The sequence below is a fragment of the Primulina tabacum genome, chromosome 5 (assembly GCF_025594145.1).
Source record: "Primulina tabacum isolate GXHZ01 chromosome 5, ASM2559414v2, whole genome shotgun sequence".
Taxonomy (NCBI): domain Eukaryota; kingdom Viridiplantae; phylum Streptophyta; class Magnoliopsida; order Lamiales; family Gesneriaceae; genus Primulina; species Primulina tabacum.
In genome coordinates, this window is record NC_134554.1 from 36834534 (window position 1) to 36854205 (window position 19672).

General features: G+C 33.9%; 2 protein-coding genes across 4 annotated transcripts; both read right to left on the reverse strand.

The window, feature by feature from the left end:
- Positions 1–6773: 6773 nt before the first annotated feature.
- On the reverse strand, positions 6774–10597 carry LOC142547532 (fructokinase-2). Its single transcript, XM_075655885.1, has 5 exons — positions 10140–10597; positions 8475–8672; positions 8249–8383; positions 7875–7991; positions 6774–7091 (listed from the first exon to the last, which is right to left on the reverse strand). The coding sequence occupies exons 1-5, from the start codon at positions 10536–10538 to the stop codon at positions 6960–6962; spliced, it is 981 nt and encodes a 326-aa protein (XP_075512000.1). The 5' UTR covers positions 10539–10597; the 3' UTR covers positions 6774–6959.
- Positions 10598–13017: 2420 nt separating this feature from the next.
- LOC142547533 (uncharacterized) lies at positions 13018–16095 on the reverse strand. 3 transcript variants are annotated; one of them, XR_012820688.1, is made up of 2 exons: positions 13993–16095; positions 13018–13356 (listed from the first exon to the last, which is right to left on the reverse strand). XR_012820688.1 is itself a non-coding variant. In XM_075655887.1 (1 exon), the coding sequence occupies exon 1, from the start codon at positions 15899–15901 to the stop codon at positions 14114–14116; it is 1788 nt and encodes a 595-aa protein (XP_075512002.1). In that variant the 5' UTR covers positions 15902–16095; the 3' UTR covers positions 13539–14113. The 3 variants fall into 3 exon arrangements, 1 of the variants encoding a protein (XP_075512002.1); XR_012820689.1 differs by lacking the exon at positions 13018–13356 and adding an exon at positions 13378–13508; XM_075655887.1 differs by lacking the exon at positions 13018–13356 and having other exon boundaries at positions 13539–16095.
- Between the last annotated feature and the right edge of the window lie 3577 nt (positions 16096–19672).

Here is a 19672-nt window from a genome sequence, read left to right on the forward strand (position 1 = left end):
ATCGTCCCGCAGGTACACTCAATAGAAGTGCAAGTGTCATACGATCGCACTGGCACAATACCATCCAAAAAAAAGTATATCGCTTCAATGCAAATTACAATAGTATTTATAGTGCATATCGTAGCGGCCACAGTGATGAGGATATACTACGATTTGCGTATGAAAAATATGGTGCGGAAAATAACGGCATCGCATTTAATCTTGAGCATGTGTGAAGGATCATAAAAGACCGTCCAATGTTTACTCCACAGTCCGTTGATCACCATGTTAGCACGAAGAAGGCAAGGACCTCGGAGTCGGGAGCAAGCAACACCTCATCCAACCAAGATGCGAGTCTACATGTAGACCTAATTGAAGAAGAAAATCGTCCAATGGGTCAGAAGGCAGCAAAAAGAAAGGAAAATGGTAAAACGAGATCGGACATGGAGTGTATGACAACAAACTTGGACAATAGGTTTGCAAAGTTTACTGAATATACAAGCATGAAAAAAGTTGAAGTTGAAATGAAATAAAAACAACTCGAAGTAGAGGAGATGAAAGCAAAAGCTGCTATGGCCAAAGTTCAACTAAAGGAATATGCAATCCTTTCGAAGGATACTTCGCAAATGACATATGAGCAACTCATCATCCACGAACGTCTATGTCAAGAGATTAGGGGGAGATGGAATATTTAATTTGCAGTTATTGTAATTTTCGATTATTGTAATTTTCATTTGTTATAATTTTCATTCATTGTAATTTTCATTTTCGTTAATGTAACTCTCCGATCAATTAGTATTTTACATCTTCTCTTAAGTTTAATTTATTTTCTAATATTTTTATGCAATTGTTATTTATTATTATATGTTGTACCGTTTTATTTTAGGTTTATAATAAATTTTTAATTTTAATTAAATGACACTCATAAAATTAAATTATTTTACGTACTGAATATATAAAAACAAATTATTATTAATATAAAATAATAATTTAAATTTCTCAAAAAATTTGAAATTGAATTTATTTAATGTAAAATAAGAGTAAGATGAATGAGTGGACAGCGGGACCTACAAATAATGAGTGTGAATATTAAAATGAATGTGGGAGAATAGATGTGTTAATGTAATGTGTATGTGGCATGTGAACCCCAGGATTTTTGATGAGGTGGTGGGTGTCAATGCGGGTGCCCTAAGTAATAATCATTAATCCTAGCAGGAATTGTATTCGGACATGAAATTTGAAGTAATTTTACTAAGTAATAACCATTAATTTGATTAGGAACTATACTAGAAGAAGACATGAAATTTGAAGAAATTTCACTGAGTAATAATTATTAATCCAAGCAGGAATTGTACTAGAGGAAAACATGAAATTTGAAGAAATTTCACGAAGTAATAATCATTAATTTGAGTAGGAACTATACTCGGGCATGAAATTTGAAGAAATTTCACAAAGTAATATTCATTAATCAGAGCAGGACTTGTACTCGGGAATACATGAAATTTGAAGAAATTTCACCAAATAATAATAATTAATCCGAGCGGGAACTGTGCTCAGACAAGACATGAAATTTGAAGAAATTTCACTAAGTAATAATCATTACTCCGAGCATGAATTTTATCCGGGCATGAAATTTGAAGTAATTTCACTAAGTAATAATCATTAATCCGAGTACGAACTGTACTCAGGGAAGACAAGAAATTTGAAGAAATTTCAGTAAGTAATAATCATTAATCCGAGCAGGAACTATACTCGATAAAGAAATGAAATTTGAAGAAATTACAATAATTAATAATCAGTGATCTGAGCAGGAACTGCACTCGGTCAAGACATGAAATTGAAGAAATTTCACTACGTAATAATCATTTATCCGAGCAAGAACTGTACTCGAGCAAGACGTGAAATTTGAAGAAATTTCACCAAGTCTTGGGCTTTAAAGTGTTGAGCGCAAGGTCAGAAATATATATTTGGCAAGTTGTTTTGGGCTTTAAGATGCCAAGAGCGAGGTCAGACTTATGTTTTTTCCAAGTTGTGCTGGGCTTTAATGTGCAAAGCGCCATGTCGGACATATGTATTTGTCAAGCTATGTTTGGCTTTAAGGTGCTGAGCACGAGGTTGGACTTAACAAGTTTTCCTGTCCAATGAATGACCAACAAGTGTTGGGCTTACGATTTTGACAAAGTATGATTAAATAGATTATGTAATCCTAATAGGAATCCGTCAAATAGAAATGTGTTCGTCCTGAATCGAAGTAAATGACAAAATTAGGAAAACTTAAAACAATTCAATAAAAGTTTAAAGTAAATAGTCATAAAAACTGATTTGCATGTGTACTTCCTTAAGCATGATATTTTTTAAGGTGACAAGCATTCCAAGAGCGTTTAGTCATTTTCCAAATGCATATTCCATGTAGTAGTTCGTTATGTCTGCTTTCTCGACCACTTTGAAAGGGGCTTTATATTTTGGATCCTGCTTTCGTCTTTCTCCCTACCATTGAATTTTCTTCATTACCAAATCCTCGAGCTTGAAGGATCGAGATTGGACTTTTCTGTTATAAGCTCGAGTCATTCTCTTCTAGTAAGTAGTGAGTCTGACTTCCACTCAGTACCTTTTCTCTTCCACTAAGTCCAAGGCTTGAAGTGCGTCATTGTCCGAGCCATATTTCAAAATCCGAGCGATGTCTTGGCTGATCTCTGTTGGAGATATAGCTTCCGAGCTATACACAATTTTGTAAGGGTTTCTCATATCTCATCCCGTTCAGTGGTTCGATAAGCCCACAGAACACTCGGGAACTCGTCCACCTATTTTTCTTTTGTAGATTCAAGCCTCAACTTTATTGCATGTACTACGGAACGATTAGTTACTTTCAATTGTTCATTGCTCGCGGGTATGACATTTAGGTGAAAATATGCTCGATATTCATTTCTCTACACCAAGTTTGTACCTTAGAACCGTAGAAATGTCTCACATTATCTGAAATGAGTCTTTGAGGTATGTCGAAGTGACAAACAATATTCTTCCACATGAAGTTCAAAATCTCATTCTCAATAATCCTAGCTAACGTCTCAACTTTCAACCCACTTCTAAAAATAATCAATGGCCACGAGTAAGAATTTTCTTTGTTTTGTTGCCAAAGGGAAATGGCCAACAATATCCAAACCCCATTGTTCAAAGGGGCATGTGATGTCACAATTTCCATATATTTATGTGTTTTTCAATGCAGATTATCATGTCGCTGACAACTTTAACACTTCTTTACTGTGACAGTCACATCTTTTTTCATGGTCAGCCAAAAAAACCAATCAACAAAGCTTTTCTAGCCAAATTCATGCTTCCTAATTGAATGCCACAACTTCCTTCATGGATTTTCCTAAGAATGTAATCGGCTTCTTCCTCTCCCAAGCATTTTAAGAGATGTGGGGGGAAGGACCTTTTGTACAGTATGCCATCCAAGAAGAGGAAGCGCAAAACCTTCATCTTAATTTCCCATTTAACCTTATGCTCGGTCAGGAGAATCTCATTTCATAAATACTTATATATATCATATCTCCAATCCCCTTATTTTATTTGGCTACTAACATCTTGATGTGTTCAATATGAGAGATTAACTCTTGTCCCACGATGTCCGATCTGAAGGGTCGGGCTAGAGAGCTGGCCATCTTGGCCAATTGGTTTGATTTTGTGTTATCAGTATGAGAGATATGTTGAATAAAGAACACAATTAAAACTTCATGAACCAAGTCGAAGGTCTAATCGTACTTGATCTTATAATTATTTACTTTAAATTTCTCATTGCTTTGTTGAATCACAAGATGAGAGTCCGAATAGAAGATAGCTCGGGTGAATCCCATAATTGGTCGGACTTAAGTCCCAACAGAAATGCTTTCTTATGCAGCTTCATTATTGGATGCTCGGAAATCCAATTTTATAATCAAACTGGTTTATTCTCCCCACGGGGATACCGACTCCATTACCAGCTTGGAAAGGATATTCAAACAGTTACATTGTATCAATCGTATAAGCTTGAAGGTGATTGAAGATGAAGAATCAAACATGTTCAATCAATTGAAGGACTTCAAGGAAGCATTTAATGAAGACATATCGAACAACCAAGCATTCGAGTGCGAAATGGCCTAACAGCCCCACGTGCAAAAAAAAGCACACCAGAGCGCAGGAGGTGCGCTTCAGCAATAATCTTAACCAGAGCGCCCTACCTTTTGTTTTGATAAATATACCTTGTAAATATTAGATAATACAATTTTTGAATATCATTGAATTAATTTGTGAATTTTCTCAACAAAATTTTTTGGCTTTTGTATATACTTTTGTGTTTTTTTTCAAATCAAACGTATCAAAGTTTCATAACTTTATGGCGTTTATCAGTTGTTCTTCACTCTAATTGTCAAAGATAGGTTCTTTGAAGGTTCGCTCGAGATCAATTGTTTATTTGTTATTAAACCATGTTATTTAGGAGCAAATACAGGCTTCTTATTTCAAATATTAAAGTTCGGGGATTAAAGAATGCTTGGTGTTCATTGAATCGAGAGTGCGACTGAGTCTAGTTCGTGTTTGATTTTCATGCACAACAGGATTGGCGTCACCTTCAAAATTTACGAGGGGCTTCTTTACCAATGAGTTGAAGAGATCTCCTGATTTTAAGCATTGAATAAAAGTGCTTATGAGTAAATCAAGGCTATAGGAAAGAACTTCCACCAATTTATCATTGAATCTATGCATGTATGCCCACAAACTTTCTTGTTTTTTTTTTTAACTTCATGCTGAAGAGACTTAGGGCTGCTCCCTATAGGGTATTAAGTAAAACCCGACATTTGAGGGGATCGGCAAACTGATGCAGCAGTGAAGCATTCTTGAACCGAGCCACATGCTCTTCCGGGTCTTCCTTCCTGTTGAAATCTCTGACATTGAGATATCTAAAGTGTCAAGGAAACTTGACTGCTAGGACTTCGGGTGAGAAGGAATAGCTCATGGAAGAGGTGGTGCCCCCCGAGCTTTCCTTAATTTCTCCATCTCCTACCGTAGCCGCCTGATCTCTTCGACCTGGGTGTCTTGTCCTGGAGGAGGTAGAGGTGGCAGATTGTTCGCGTCTCTCTGGCAATCATCTGCTCTACCGTGGATGTGATTAGCTTAGCTAATTCTTCCATATTGAAATCAGACAGAAGAGACGATGGAGGATTATTTCCATCATTTTGATTTTAGTTGATGCTTGTTTCATTTTCATGCTATTGATTTGGCCCCCGGTCTCATCCCGACAACCACACATTCTTATTCCTCTCACCATCATATATATGTTGCTTCAGCTTCCTGGAGACATCGTCAATTGATGTTGACCAAAATTTCATGTGCATATGGTTCGGTCTGAAGAGCAAAATTAAACCCCACAATGGTGTTGTTTGGAAGAGCCCTAGCTGAACGTCAATGCTATCCCGAGCTTCGAGCTGAATTTTCATGGATGAATGAACGTTAGAAGGCACCAGAAGTGTTTATGGCGTAACTCTTCCGATGTTTAAGTCAGTACTGGGACCGAACAAAAGCATGCGAGTATACTATTGCTAGTGTAAATGGATGAGTGAATGTAAATAATGGGGTAAGTATCTAATATTTATAGAGTAGAGGGGAGCTAGGTGCCTTGTATAGTAGGAACTCTAATAAGAAAAGTTACCTGAAATAAGAGATTTGGTCTGGTCTGATCTGATATTATCTTATCTTTGATAAATTTCGAATTGGGAAGATATATACTAATATATTCGGGATCCTTTCATTATCGTGGAAGATAATTCTCACATGGAAAGGACTTTATTAGCCGCCTTATTTTGATCTCGGGTCAGTGATTCTTTAGTTCGGCGGGTCGGTTATGTTGACTCAACCCGAGCAGTAGCCAACTCGGGTCCCGATCAGAACTTTTTGTTCAGGCCGAATCTTTAAAGTTTAGGCCCCTTTGAATTGTACAAATGAATACAGGCACCCACGTGTTCGATCAGGTACAAGTTACTCGGGGCGGGTCGAATTTATGGGGCATCATCTTTGATTATATATATGTGTGCCATTTAGGTGAAAATATGCTCGATATTCATTTCTCTACACCAAGTTTGTTAAAGAGTAATTAAATAACGACCATCAATCATCAAGAAAAAAAAATGCATGAATTACTAAATTCTGAAACCCGTTAGAAATGAAAAATTAAAATTTGAAATTACCACCACCAAGAAAGTAAACATATCAAACTACAGAATTCATGCATGGTTGCTTCCTTAATATTATTTATAGGTATTTTAATATGTGGGCAAAAACTTGTGTGAGATGATTTCACGAATTTATATTTGTGAGACGAATCGACATTATTCATATCTAAAATGAAAAGTAATACTTTTGGGATTAAAAGTAATAATTTCTCAAAAGTCGTGCTGAATATGATATGTCTCACAAAATTAACGATTGTGAAACGATATCATAAAAATTTTGTGTATTAACTTGTGAATGATTTGCAACGGAATAATATATTGCCAAAGGCAGAGTAAATTACCAAAATACAGGAAGTTAAAATAATTTGTGTATATATATATATACACACACATTCGTTAGGAGTTATATTTAATGTAGAGATAATAATAAAAATTTAAAGATTTTAATGTGATTTTCTAAATGTGAATTTGTACTTGATAAAATAATACACATCATCCCCCTGCTTAAATTATCGGATCCACAAATTCCAAATTGGCAAGATATGCATAAAAAACAAGAAACAAGAAGAAATTATTTAAAAAATAAAAATATGATGCTCCTAATTATATATATTTAGTTATTTATTAATCAACTGTTTTATCAGTAACAAGTAATTATTAAAACGAAACAGAAAACCTAATTAAATCTGAAGTTTCTGAAAGAAAACCCAAATCAAGAAATTAAAGGAGTCACAATCGGACTCCGTTGGATCCAAACTCGAACTCAAACCCGATCTTCTTCTACTTAGTTCCATTGACGAGAGTGAGGACTTGAGAGGGTGTAGGAAGAGCGGGGATTGCACCCTTTTGAGTAGTGGTAATAGCTCCACATGCACATGCATATTTCAACGCTTCCTTCAATCTCGGTTCATCCTATTCATAACAAATGTTCCCATACTTAAAATTTATATATATATATATATATATATCTTTGAGCGTGTATAAATATGTGTGTGTGTGTGTGTATATACGTATGTGTGTGTGTATCTATCTTCATGCATGATTGTGTGTGTCTGTGTTGAATAAATATATTTTTTCAAGCACTTGCATGAATGATAAAACAGAGAAACTACGGTCTGATTGGTCAATTTTGTGATACGGATATTCTATTTAAGTCGCTCATGAAAAAAATTATTTTTATGTCAAAAATATTATTTTTTATTTTAAAAATGGACAAGGTTGACCCGTCTCACGAATAAAAATCTGTGAGACCGTCTCACAAGAGACCTATTCATGATAAAATATTTACAGAATTATTTTCACACATTATTAGATTATACCAGTAACGTAATTATATAAAAATATACGTATTCACAATATAAAGTCATGTTCCATTTATATAACATTAATTAATTTACACTATTTCATATAAATTTAAAGGAATTATTTTAATTAACTTATTTAATTACAAAAATATTCGGAATATAGTTGTTCCTCAAGCATATAATATATTCAATAATAGAATATGCTCAGCAGAGCAGATTGAGGAAATTTTAGTAAATTGGAAAATGGAATTGGTTTTCCTTTTTTTATTAAGAAATTAATAATTAAGGGTTTTTTTAAAATATGAAATAATTTAAATGGATTTCCAAACAATTTTCCCTGAAAATTATAAATTATATTATAGATTGTTTAATTAAATATTAAGGGACGTACGTGGATAATAGCATGGTCTTGAACAATTTTGCAAAGGAGGGCTCCCACAAATGAATCTCCTGCCCCAGTTGTGTCCACTGCCTTCACTTGATAGGCATCCACTAATCCTCGAAACCCCTGCACGTTGAAATTAAATAATAATTCCAAGAAAATATATATATTTTTAAAAATAATACTATTTAAATTCATATTAATCACCTATAAATTATTGTAAGGGTATTTTAAATAAAATAAATATGGTTGATTTATTAGACAAGTAATGAAAAATATTATAATTTTATACATACCATATTAATTTATTGTGTTAACAATGCACAATATTTTAATTAACACAAAAAAAAAAAAACAAAAATATAAACAAACAACCAAATTACCTTAGTGTAGTACCTACAACCCTTCTCTCCAAGTGTGACCAAAAGAAGCTTCAAATTTTTATGCCAGAGAGTCATGGCGGATTCGTCATCGATCTTGTTGCTCCCGGTGAGGAACTCGAGCTCGACATCGCTTACCTAGTGTAGCCAAGAATTTGGATCATTGTCGAAACTAAACATCCAACATATTAATCTTATTGCATGGTTAAGGAGGGTGCTAGTTACGTACCTTGATCACATCAGCCGTCTCCCAGATGCTCAATATCTGTTTACGAGCCTCCTCGGCCGATGGCCAGAGGGGCAGACGGAGGTTTGGATCGTAGGAGAGCAGCGCCCCTGCCTCCTTAGCAACCTTCATTGCCTTCAAATGTGCTGATCTGCATGGCTCCACAATCAAGCTTATGGATCCATAATGGAACACTTTAGCCTGCACGGAACGTAAAAATGAAAGGGGAATAATACAATTTTTTTTTGTTTTGGTTAATTAAAAGACAGAATATAAAATATTCTACCTCACCTTTATTCAAAGTACTTAACAAAAAAATCCTCTAAAAATTATTCCAATCCAAAATACCAAAAATTGGGCAGAATATTATCCATTGAATATGCCAATTTTATGCTTGTGTGTGTCTATCGCATGACACACGATGCGCGCGCGCCCACACATATATATTATATTAAAATTAAAATATTTTAAAATAAATTTCGTTAAGATTATCTAATAATCAATTATAATAATTATTTGCATGTGATAATTTTAGCGAATTGATAAGATATAGATATTTCGAACATTGATAAGAGTTTTTGTTCAATATTATATATATATATATATAAATATAAATATATCTACATATAGAAACATACACGTGTCCTTATGTATGTATGTATATATATGTATATAATATATATTATTTAAACATTAAGTATGAGACAGAATTCACATATCTGTTTTCATTAAACAACTCAACACAATAAAAATTAATATTTTTAATATAAAAAACAAATTTTTCTATAAATGATCTAAATACGATATCTGTCTCATGAAATTGAATATTCTATCTTGAGAAATTTTGTAAAATTTAAAAGAGACAATGTTCTATCTATCCACATGTTAGATTCTCAAGAAATATACAAAAAGATTCCAGATAAATAATCGGGATACTGAAATCAGACCCACTGTGGGGACCCTCCTTTTATTGTTATTATTCAGGTCCGATAAGTTGACTTCAGAATCATTCAATCCATTAGTTGGAGTCAAATCTTTAATCCAGGATATTATCGCGCGGATTTAACCATCTTAACAAATCTCTCTCTTTTTTTAGATATTTCAATTATCAACTTTCATTACTAATACGATAATTAAATTTTATAAATATTTTTTTTATTATTGTACCTAATTTTTATTAAAATTTTATTAAATCGTACATTATCATAATTCTATTTATGTTATCTAAATTGTAGAATAGGAGAAAATCAAACAATCGTAAAAATCTATAATCTATTCGAATTCGATGATTTATCAAATAAGAGATCCGTCTCACAAAATACGACCCGTGAGATTGTGAGACCGCAACACACAAATTTTTAATATAATTTTTTCTATCTTCTAACTTCATTTTTTTGAATAGGCTGGGTCATGCAATGTGTAAAATAGCGATAATTTGATAATCTATATTCGAGATTCTACAAGTTTACCTTTTTCTTTCAACTTTTGCGTATATTTCTCCACCAAATACCATAATTAACTGTGCAATTAAAATAAAAAATTTTGACCCAAGAATTAAATTAAAGATAAAACAAACAACCGAAAGCCACGAAATGATAATTACGCGTGTTCCCCACGCGCCTCCATCAGAATCCAAACGAAGAACAAGAAGAAAACAAACACACTTACAGATCTGATGAGATCCAAGTTGAGCTCGTCGGGAGTGAGCAGCATGTCGGCGCTGGGGTTCCTGTAGAACATGAACTCACGCTCTCCGTCGGCGCGTAGAGTCACGAAGGCCAAGGCCGTCCTCGCCCCCTTGTCGAAATTGACGCCGTCGGCGGAGACGCCGTTCTCCTTCAGTATCCCTGCGAGCATGTGCCCGAACTCGTCGTCCCCGAGTTTCCCGACGAAAGCCGCCTTTCCGCCTAGCCTCGACACGGCTATGGCGACGTTCGCCGGTGCGCCGCCTGGGGCCTTCAAGAACCCGGGCGCCTCCGCCAGGGACACGCCGGAGACCGTCGGGACGAAATCGATCAACATCTCCCCGAAACTCACGATCAGATTGCTGCTGCTTACTGGAGCCATCGCGATTGAATAATAGGATCTTGGTGAACGAACGAACGAATGAATGAATGAGAAGTAGGCCTGAGGGGGTCTCCTATATATAGTGAAGATGGTTGGACTTGGTTGAAGCTATATTTTTATTGTTTTCATTAATCTTTATCCGATTATATATTAATAAATTTAAACGTTAAATATATTTTATAAATTTTTCTTAATTAATGGAGATTCCTATTAATTTTTTATTTATTTTTTAATTCTAAAATATTAATAATAATTGGAAAAAGGAGTGTTATTTATGTTGTAGGGCCCGTGGGAAAAAAATTTTGGATAAAAAAAGATAAGAGTTTCTTGGGAATTTAAGATTAAGATAATTGTAAATTAGATTTTGTCTTTTATTATTTATTATCCGTTCATTTGTTTATTTATTTATTATTATTTACTTTTAGATTTTAGTTTTTTGTTGACTTTTTATTATGCATAATTTGATTTATAATCTTTCATGTGTTTCGCGTAATATCCTCGTATATTACGTTTTCGGTTTTTCCATACATGCCACATGCCAATCAGTTCATAATCTATTCAATAGATTGAGGTTCTACCTCAAAAAAAAAAAAACACACACACAATTATATGAAAAGATCAAAATTTGGGAAAAAGAGTAAGTTTCGATGTATTTTTCGGCTCATACTTATAATAAAAAGTAATATTTTTTCATATGTGATTCACAAAATTGACTTATGACATCATCTTACAAGAATTTTTATATTTTTGAATAAATATTTCTTTTTAAGAATCTTATCTCGATATATCTATCTCACTTTCACTTTTTTAACTATATGTATTTTTCTCAACTCTTATTCTTTTATTATATATAATTAAAAATAGACAAAAACTTGTGTGAGACAGTCTCACGGGTCGTATTTTGTGAGACAGATCTTTTATTTGGGTCATTCATGAAAAAATATTATTTTTTATGCTAAGAGTATTAATTTTTATAGTGAATATCGGTAGGGTTAACTGATTTTACAGATAAATATTCGTGAGACCGTCTCACAAGAGACCTACTGTTAAAAATATTTTATAAGTTTTGGATTGTAAACTCATGGAGCTGGTCTATCGTAACTGTAGCAAGACTTTCGTGTATATTTGTAGAGTGAATCGCTACAAAACCACATGAATATTTATCTGTCGGATAAATCCTAAAAAATCATTTTATATTATAATCAATATCGTTTGATTTGCGCATGAATGTGTATATATATATATATATTAAAGTTTTAAAAATAGTTTTTATATAAAAAATCAAGAGATTATGTTAAAATTAAAACATTATAAATTATTTTAATATTATATAATGGTAAAATACAATTTTATAGATAGTAAGACTGAGATATATATCTTAATAGAAAATGTATATACATAATTATCTACATATATAATCATGTTATAACACTCTCTCTTAGATGATTATCTACCCAACAACTAATTCATTGGAATTTTTCATTTGACAAGATGGTTGCTTGAAAAATTCACGAAGAGTTAGGTATTGTCTCGTTAAAACCTTTACAATAAAACTCAGTGGGAAAAATTTGAGCTAAGGAAAAATAGTACATCAATATGTATTTCTCCTTGTATGTTTTCTTGACGATGAATGTACATCGTTAAAACTTATTAGGAAAAACTCAATAGGACAAAAACTAGGAAAAAGAGTATGACATCTCATACTTCTATCTAACCGCCTCATTAAAATCTTGATATGAAAAAACGCTCGAGAAAATTCATAAACAAGTCATAATGAGTACAGTCTGAATTACTTCTCCTATTGCAAGTATCGCTCAAAATCTTTAAGTCATTGCTCGGTCTTTCGTATATTTTCTCAAAATTTGATTATAAAAGATTGGTCACATCGTCTTCAATTGATGTTTACATATGATACTTCGGAATCAAAGATCTTTTGAGCATTATCAATCAATCATTAATGGATATAACATATCCATATAAAAATATTTTTGTTGTATACTATGGCCAATTAACATATATTCTTTTTAAGAAATACCGAATTCATCACTCAGATCTTTTTTCATACTTTCCATTTTTTCATCATACCTTTGTATTTTAAGTACTCGATAGTTTTAGTAAACTTTTCGGGAATATCTACTAAAGTGAGCGATTCACATGTGTCGAGGCTATTTTAATCCTCATAATGACTTTTGTATTTTATTGAAAAGATAATATTGGAAGTAGAATTTATTTATGTTTGTACTTCAAATCATGAATTTTTCAGTGTATATCACAATCTAGTCAACACATTCATAACAAGTAAAAACATTTTCCCATAATCGACTTCGAGTCCTTTTAAACCAAGATAGATCTATTACTATATATCTATATTAAAGTTGAAACTAATACGGACAAATAATTTTAATAATTATCATATTATAAATGTCCATTATCATCATATTTCTGAGTAAATTACAAAATTACTCGTATTTGAAAAAACAATTGTTATAGGTCAACAACTACTGATTTGATGACTGGATTCAAAACTGTCGCTAATTAAAATAGAGACGGTCATAACAAAACTACTCATATTTAAAAAACAGTCGCTATAAGTCAACGACGACTGATTTAACGACGGAATTCAAAACAACCATTAATTGAAATATATATGGCGCATCCCAACTGATTTAAACCAACGGCTGAAATAAAAAAATGGTGCATGCTTCCACAATTGTACTTACAAGTTGAATTGCGGGTTGGATATTCTTCCTTAACATTATTAATTGAAAACATGCTTAGGTATGTGATTATGATTTAATTTCCAAAGCTCCAATGTGTTCTGTCAAAACAAATTTTAAGACCAAAGTACTCCAAATGTTAAAATCAGTGGAAATACTGAAATGAATATTAACACTAACAGATTCATCCAGGAATGGATTAGTAACATCAAAATCAGGCCAAACAGTTAACTGGGAGAATTCAATGAAGTTGCTGTAACATTGGAAATAAAAATAAGAAGACTGAAAACCAAATCCAAGGTGCTAAAAAGGCAGATCAGCAAAAATACAACCTAAGCATTTACGCATTTCCACAGCTAATGTTATTTGAAGTAAAGCTCAGTATACAAGAAAAATACATTTGTTTTTGACGGGGGGATTTTAAACTAAGCTGTTATCTTAGAAATTTGTCCTTTATCATACTTATCTAATCTGTTATTTGGTTTCTTCACAGCAACAGTACAAAAAATAACTGCGCTGGGTTTGGACATGGTTTTCATGTGAGAGAAATGGGTTCCGATAAGTGAAAGTAATATCACTCCACTGTCACCCGGACCGTGTTTTTATTTTGCCAGACTGCAGGCTTGAAGGCAACTCTTAAATGTCCATATCGAGACCCATATTGATATTAGATACTGGCGAACAAATCAGACTTCACCGGAAATAGAAAAACATAATGCGGAATTTCACAACAGAACCTGGAAACGAGATCAACATATGCTGGTGATTGCATACTCTTTAGGCTTCCAAGTCCCACAAACAATCAACTGACATGAAGAGAGAACTCTGCCTTTGAAGGTTACAAAGAAGAATGATTCATTATTTTGGCACAAGTCTCTTGATCAGATCCAATGGAACATTATCTTGACATTTCCTGAACTCATGAAGTAGCAACGACATAGTTGTTGCATCAGCTGAGAAACACCTTCTGACCATTTCTTCCAAGAGTGGTATTACCTCATAAAATTCTTTTCTTTTCAACAAACCTTGGACAAAAATGTTGAACGTTACACTATCGGCCATACAACCACCTTTTTCCATATCTATCAAGAAATTTTTTGCCTCCTTTGTGAGCCCTTCTTTACAAAGAGAACCGATAATGATGTTGTAAGTTGTAACATTAGGCTTCAAACCTTTAGAAGGAAGTTCACTAAAAAGATTTCTAGCGATATCGTGTTTCCCATCTTTGCACAATCCATCTATTAGAATGGAATAGGTTACGATGTCAGGACTGAAACCTTTCTCTTCCATAACTTGTAAATATGAAAATGCTTCAGTAAATTTTTTAGTCCTACACAAGCTATCCAACAAAATACTAAAAGTGATAATATCACAAAACACTTTCCGGGCTTCCATCTCGTTGAAAAGCTTCCAGCCAGCATCAACTCTACCTGCCCGAAATAATCCTTGTAACATGGTATTGTAGGTAATTGTCGTGGGCTTCAACCCTTTACAGGAAATTTCATGAAAAAGATTACAAGCTTCGTCAACTTTTCCTTTCCTAAAGTATCCATTCATCATACTAGTGTAACTAACAATACTGGGTTTAAGGCCCATATTTGCTAAGGAATCAAACAATTTTAGTGCTCTATCCATTTCTCCTTGCAAACAATATCCATCTATCAGGGCATTGTACGTGAAAATATCAGGAGAAATATTTCTTTGCTTCATGATTTTCAACAAATCAGCAGCCTCAATAACCATTCCATTCTTACAAAATGCATCGATCAATATATTATAAGTAACCAAATCTCGATAAATTCCATGACCCTGCATTTTATTTAAAAAGTCTCTTACTTCTTTCCATCGACCAAAATTACACAATCCCTGAATCACAGAATTATAAGTAAGGACATTTGGGTAAATGCCTTTCTCAATCATCTGGCATAACAATTGGAGAGCATCGTCTACCATTTCATCTTTACATAGGCTGTCTATTAATGTGTTATACGAATAAATATTGGGTTTGCAGCTTCCCTTTCCCAACACACCAAGCAACTCACGGGCCATGAGAACGTGCTCAGCTTTGCACAGCCCGTCTATCACAGCTAGAAATGTGAATTCATCCGGCTCACATAGTTTCTCTCTCAATAACTTTTTAAAAACTTCAACTGCATCATAGGCCTTATCTGCTAAAAAGAGCCCTTTGATGAGAATGCTAAAGGTGACTATGTTTGGTTCATGACCAAGCTTGAAGAATCTACCCAAGATTGAGAACCCAAGATCTACCCGATTCAGCATGCAATAGCAATTAATAGCAATACTCAAGGTGTAATCATTAATAACCCTCAAGTGGCGAATTTGATCAAACATCAGGATGGCAGCATAATAATGTTTCATTTTCACCACCACACTCAATAGCTTGTTGAATGCAAAAACAGAAGGTTTCGGTCTCATTCTCACCATCTCATGGAACAAGCACACAGCATCGTCCAGCTCACGTATACAGCTTAAATCAAATCTGGGTTCGGGCGAAATGGGTTTTTCTTTTTCTTCCAGTGATTTCGCACTGTGAAATGTTGCACATAAATATGAAAAAGTCGGGTTGGAGAAAGATTTACCTAAAATTCCTCTACGAATCAGAAAAATAACATCAATTCGCCTCATATTTCTTCCGCCAGCAGCAGAAATAAACTTGATCTTTCAGTTTTGGAGATATCAAAATACTTTGGGTTTTGATCAACATTTCAAATTCTAAATGAGTAATCTTCTCCTCAAATGCTTCTTGAAGCGAAAATTCAAGTTTTTGCTTCAAAAAATATTGGAATTTAGCAATATATATATCCCATGGTGAGAATTCTAATTTATTATTATTTTTCCCAAATAATAATATTATTGCTATTAACAATAATGAAAAGCGGATGGTGCAATAATTGGATCACAAAAACTTAAATGAAATCGTTTCACGTATCAAGACGAATTTTCAACTCGACCGATTCATGAAAAAATTATATCTATAAATATAAATCGTGTCAACTTGTGTCGTACAAATAGATATGCGAGATGATATTAATGTAACCTACTCTAATTCAAATAACTAAAGAGAAAGGATTCCACGATATTTGTCTCTGCTCTGATTCACTTATGGACGTGCAAGCAGTCACGTCACCAACAAGTGATATGAGTTACGTCGGGTCTTGTGCTCAAGAGATCCGATGTTCGTGTCTTGATTTTACTAATGCTACATTATTGCATGTTAGGAGATCGATCAATGAGGTGGCTCATTTTTTATCTAAATTTGCAATTTCTTCCACTGCACCATTCGAATGGGTGCCTGGGAATTCTCCCTTATGGGTGGACCAACTTGTAATGCGGGATCATCATCAATAAAGATTACAAGTTTTTTTGTCAAAAAAAAGATGGAAATTTTTGCAAAAAAAATAATTTACGTGGATTTTTTGTAGCTATTTTGTGACGAAGAACCCACAACTGCTATTCATAGATATACGCTGGACAAACTCTCGATATGAACGCAATAACGTGAAAATTACGTCAACCAAATACCAAATAAACCACATTACACAAACCTTATGTGCATTATCGGCTCTAGGGGGAAGCACCCTAGGCGGGTGCCTAGGGCCTTCTCTTTGGTTTGGTGGAACTACAAATTATTATGGCCTTCACTTGTGATTTTATTTTGTATTTGACTTTTTTTTATGGCCTTCACTTGTGATTTTATTTTGTATTTGACTTTTTTTAAAAAAATTTCGGTGAGCCAAACATACACTCAATAAACCAGTCAATCACCACTAGACAGAAAAATAAACTTATGCTCACTTGAACATTTTGAAGTTCATTATCACGTTTCATCTTATCTTCTCATCATGGTTTGCTGAAACGGTATCGGAATGGCTGGAACGGAACGGGAAGAGGCTCACCTTGACGAAGTTTCGGGGTGTGAACGTTCATGTTTCGGGGCATCATTACGTAGATAGAAACATCATGTTATCGGTGGAACGGTACGTATCGACGAAACCACACGTAACGGAACGATATAAAGAAAAAAAAAAGGAATACAAATTCAATCATGACCATGATGGATATGTATCTTCAAGTGAGGCTAGTAATTCTTTTGGGCATCAAGAATTTGGAGACTGTCATCGTCGTTATGAAGCGTTATTAAATCCACATTCATTACACCACGCCGACTCCGTTTTGAATCCCCGATTCAATCAATATCCTGGTGGACAACACATCACTGATTTATATCAACGCCCATATGGTGAAGATCGATATTCTCAGTTGAATCTCGAGAGAGAGCATATTGATGATTTAGTTCCTGCACATCACTCTTCTTGGTATTAGTCTCGATGGTATAACATTCTCAAGTATTTTTCTATAATATTGTCATATAATTTTATGTCTGTGTATCATTTTTCAATCAATTTATATTTCAGTTATTATTGTCATTTTATTCTCATTTATATCGTATGTATAATTTAATATGGTTAAAAATAATTTGACTGTGAACGTTGAAAAGCACATCAATTGATCTAAGATGGTGAATCTCGAGTCTACTTCCTGCTCCATCCATCAAAGAAAGAAGAGCTACACCGAGATTTAGCTATTTATATTAGGAAATTTTCATCAGAACGTGTAATAATAAAATAATTAAATTGATTGTAAAATATTGATTTTAGTTGATGTTAAATAACATGTAACTCTAAAGTAAGCTTTAAATAATTTGATTCCAATTTAGGTTAACATATGTATCTCCAATTGAAATTTTTTCAAAATTTTAATTGATTATAACCCAAAACTTTATTAATAGTATATTTCAATTTTGAGAGGGTTGTGAAAATTTCGATATATAACAAAGATATACTTTGTGATTTAATAATACGTGAATAAAATTTAAAAAATATAGTTACTATATTGTTTTCATCAGATAATCTATTTAAAATGATATTTATTTTGATTTACATATTTTTAAATATTTTTCCAAAATTTTCAATTTATATTAAATTTTAAAAAATATCCACGTCGTGACCGTTCCGCGAAATGCCATGAGAAATAGAACGGTGACCTCCGCGACGGTCTCCACGACCGCGATTGCGAACCATGCTTCCCATCGATTGTTCTATTTCCTATTTCTCTAACTCTGACTTTTAAATTGAAGAAAATGAAAAATCTACATCATTAGACGAGAAGTTGATACTTGTGGGAGGAAATCTTTGTCTTGTTTTTTTTCCAATGTTTAAAAGTTTATTTACGAAAATGAATACACAAGAACAATTGCTCGATTTATTTGGATTAGAGATTTTATTTAGTTTACTAATAATTTACATAAGTATATGTTTTATCTTTGAGTAATTGTGGAAGATATAAAAGTTTGTGTTTCGATTTCTTCTTATTTTTGGAATTCGATAAACTAGTATTGTGTGTGTGTGTGTTTTTTTTCGATGCTAATAGTTATTCTACTTTGTACATCAAAACATCTTAATGCAATTAATCGTCTCATCGATTAATTCGAAAAGGTGACAATAGGTTGATTCGGTTGATTAGGTTGACAATAGGTTGATTCGGTTGCAATAGGTTAATTCGAAAAGGTGACAATAGTTTATTTGGTTTCAAAGGTGACAATAGGTTGATTCGGTTGGTCGAAAAAATAATGATTCGATTATAAAAGGACAATATAAAAGAGTAAACAATAGAATACTTAAAAGAGTATCCTAAGGTGTTTCACACTCATGTGGTTGTCATTCTCTTAACATCGTCCTTTGTGATATGATCGTTAGTTGTGTTCAAGCTAAATCATTTTTGGAGTGATACGAAGAATTATATTATCCGGTTCGACAAAACAATGGAAGGTCCTCAAATCATTTTGATACCCCAGGGATGAGCCCATCAAGATCTGACCCAAACTCTCGGCCCATATCTAGGGCCCACAGGTGAAGGGCCCATGACAAGCCCATGTATTCTCCTATAAATATCAGGTTTGGGTGTTCAGTTGATGAATTCACTATATTGTTTTCAGCAGCGCCCTTAGCTGCTCCCCCCATATATCCTCAGTCTCTGACTTGAGCGTCGGAGGGGCTACGCCAGGATACCCTCCTGGCCCCCTCCTAACGGTCTTATTTGCGATTTCAGGCCCAGGGTAATTTTGGAGCCCGTGTCTGGATTAGTGACGCTTGCGTGGATCGGACCCTAAATTTCCCGTGAGTATCACTTGACGCCGTCTGTGGGAAAACTTGAGTTAATACGTAGAGATGGCACGCAGGAAAGGAAGTAGAAGAGCTACCTCAGCATCATCGCGTCCTCAGAGGGGACCCGAACAGTCTCATGTTGAGACAAGACAGGAACAACCGCGTCTGAAGACGAGACAGGAACAACCTCGTCAAGAGACAAGAGCTGAGCAGCCCCGTCACGAGACGAGGG